General features: G+C 56.0%; 1 protein-coding gene across 1 annotated transcript; it reads left to right on the top strand.

Moving 5' to 3' along the window:
- Window positions 1-592: 592 nt before the first annotated feature.
- LOC120668064 (rRNA 2'-O-methyltransferase fibrillarin-like) lies at window positions 593-1,232 on the top strand. Its single transcript, XM_039948016.1, has 2 exons — window positions 593-1,058; window positions 1,171-1,232. The coding sequence occupies exons 1-2, from the start codon at window positions 593-595 to the stop codon at window positions 1,230-1,232; spliced, it is 528 nt and encodes a 175-aa protein (XP_039803950.1).
- Window positions 1,233-2,140: the final 908 nt, after the last annotated feature.

Here is a 2,140-nt window from a genome sequence, read left to right as displayed (position 1 = left end):
TCGCCGCAGTTACAGATTCGATATATCAGGGAGGGAGGATCACACGTGACGATCTTCGACAGCGGTGTCGGCAGGAGCATCTCCAAGAGATTTTGTATATTTTTAGCTAAATATAAAGATTATGAAGACCTCTAAAAATATAGAAGACTTACAAAAGAAAGAGCAATCCAACACACATTCCAAATCTACTTCTATTCCTCTCCCTCGTCTCCATCCTCCTGTGCCCCTTTCCTTCCTTCGCACCCTCCTCCAAATCCTGGGCAGCCATGTCGCCTCCACCGTCCATGGCCATCGGCGACGGAAGCTTCTGGCGGGAGCGGGGGGCAACACGCGGATCCACACCCGGCAGCCGTCGGACCAGCAGGTGGCGAGCGCAGCGGCTGCCTTCGGCCCCGGACGCAGGGGTGCGTCGACCTCGCCTCGCGCGCCTTCCTCAACCCGGCCACCGGCGATGACGTGGGCATGGTCTTCGGCTCAGGCCACCTGCGCCCCCTTCCTCCCTCTGCTCGCTCCTCAAGTAGCAAGTTGCGAGCTGGAGCGAGGGCGGCGCGCGGATCCATCGGCGGAGCGCAGAGCAAGCGGTGGGGGCGGCATGGAGCTCTTGGCGGGAGCTGGGGTGGTGCGCGGGACCGCCGGCGGTGGTGCGGAGCAGGTGGCGCGGGACAGGGCGGGGGCGGCGCTCGCTGGCGGCCCAAGACGGCGGGGGCGGGGGCGGTGCTCGGGGGCGGCCCGGGACGGCGGTGGCGGGGGTGGGGGCGGTGCTCGAAGGCAGCTCGGGACGGCGAGGGTGGGGGCCGCGCTCGCCGGCGGCTTGGGACAGCGGCGATGGCGCTCGGGGCGGCCCTGGACGGTGGTGGCAGGGGCAATGCTCGACGGCGGGTCGGCGCTCGACGGCGGGTCGGCGCTCGGCGGCGGCCCAGGACAGGGCGGCGGCGGCGCTCACCGGCGGCCCAGGATGGCGGGGGTGGTGCTCGGGGGCGACCGGGACGCTGGCGGCGCGGTAGGGAGCGGACTGCAGGAGGTGCGTTGGGGAGCGGGCCATGGAAGGATGGAGAGCGGTACATGTCTTCTTTTTTTTCACAGCGAAAGGGGAGAAATAGAAGACAAGATAGTATAGCAAAATACAAAGTATGTTGGATTCGAGTTTTGATGAGTTTTTTCTTCTTTTAGATAACTCATCAAATATACAAGAGCTCTTGAAGAGCGAGTACAATGCCGGGATGAGAGAGTGAGACAGATAAAAGGAAGGAAGGAAAGGTTTGCGGGCCGGGCTAGCTAGGCCGGACGGCCTTTTTCCCTTCCAGAACCGAGAAATATTTTTTTTTGGGTTTATCTTAGGAGCATATCGCCCTTCTGCTCTTAGAAATCAAAGTATTCTTCTTCGTCATCATCAGAGGCGTGCATGCCACTTTTTGCTTCTCGCCATGTTCTCTGCTAGTCTATACCTAAACGCACAAGTCATGGGGCACCACCACAATGGATGGAGAGCATGCATATACTCCGTCTTGATCGATGAAACTTGCAACAACACATGCCAAAGTCCTCTCCTAGTGGCTCTATATACATACTAGCAACCCAAGTAGCAACACACATCGTCCTCATGGTCACCACTGCACCAAGCTAAGCTGCTGGCTAGGCGTGCAAATCCGGCGGAAAGGTTCAATCTGCGACCAAATCCAATCCAACAGCAACAATTCCTAGCGTCATATGAGCAAGTCAATGGGCGAATTGGTGATGCTATCATTGCCTAGCTCTCCACCAAGCAAATTGAAACATCTTATCAAAAAAAAGTAAATGGAAACAAGGTCCTAGTACTAGTGGCTCAGGGCGAGTCTCATTCCACTTTATTTCTTGGATCACACCCTTTTAAGTTTTTAACCGTAAAAAAAGAAGAGAACATATTAGATGCAAACCAATCTCTCCGTATAAATCGTGCAAACTCTAATCTAGACTACCGAATCAACATCCAAGCGGGAGTGCAGAAGGAGTGGGAGGGAGGATTTGCAAAAGTGTGATTACACAATCCAAAGACGGGCGGTTAATTGTTAAAACACACACACCGGTGTGTTACCTACCACACAAGCGAGCACAAGTTGCTCCGTACAAGTCCAACACAAAGTAGGACAATTCATTGCGGACT

The sequence above is a fragment of the Panicum virgatum genome, chromosome 3N (genome assembly GCF_016808335.1).
Source record: "Panicum virgatum strain AP13 chromosome 3N, P.virgatum_v5, whole genome shotgun sequence".
NCBI lineage: Eukaryota > Viridiplantae > Streptophyta > Magnoliopsida > Poales > Poaceae > Panicum > Panicum virgatum.
Note: the sequence above shows the minus strand (reverse complement) of the source record. Positions and strands in the feature narration are given on the sequence as shown.

Bases quoted from the DNA above. Each gene is read 5' to 3' on its own strand.
- LOC120668064 (XM_039948016.1), top strand. From the start codon at position 593: ATGGAGCTCTTGGCGGGAGCTGGGGTGGTGCGCGGGACCGCCGGCGGT. The intron at 1,059-1,170 runs GTACATGTCTTC...TTCTTCTTTTAG, and splicing joins CCATGGAAGGATGGAGAGCG to ATAACTCATCAAATATACAA.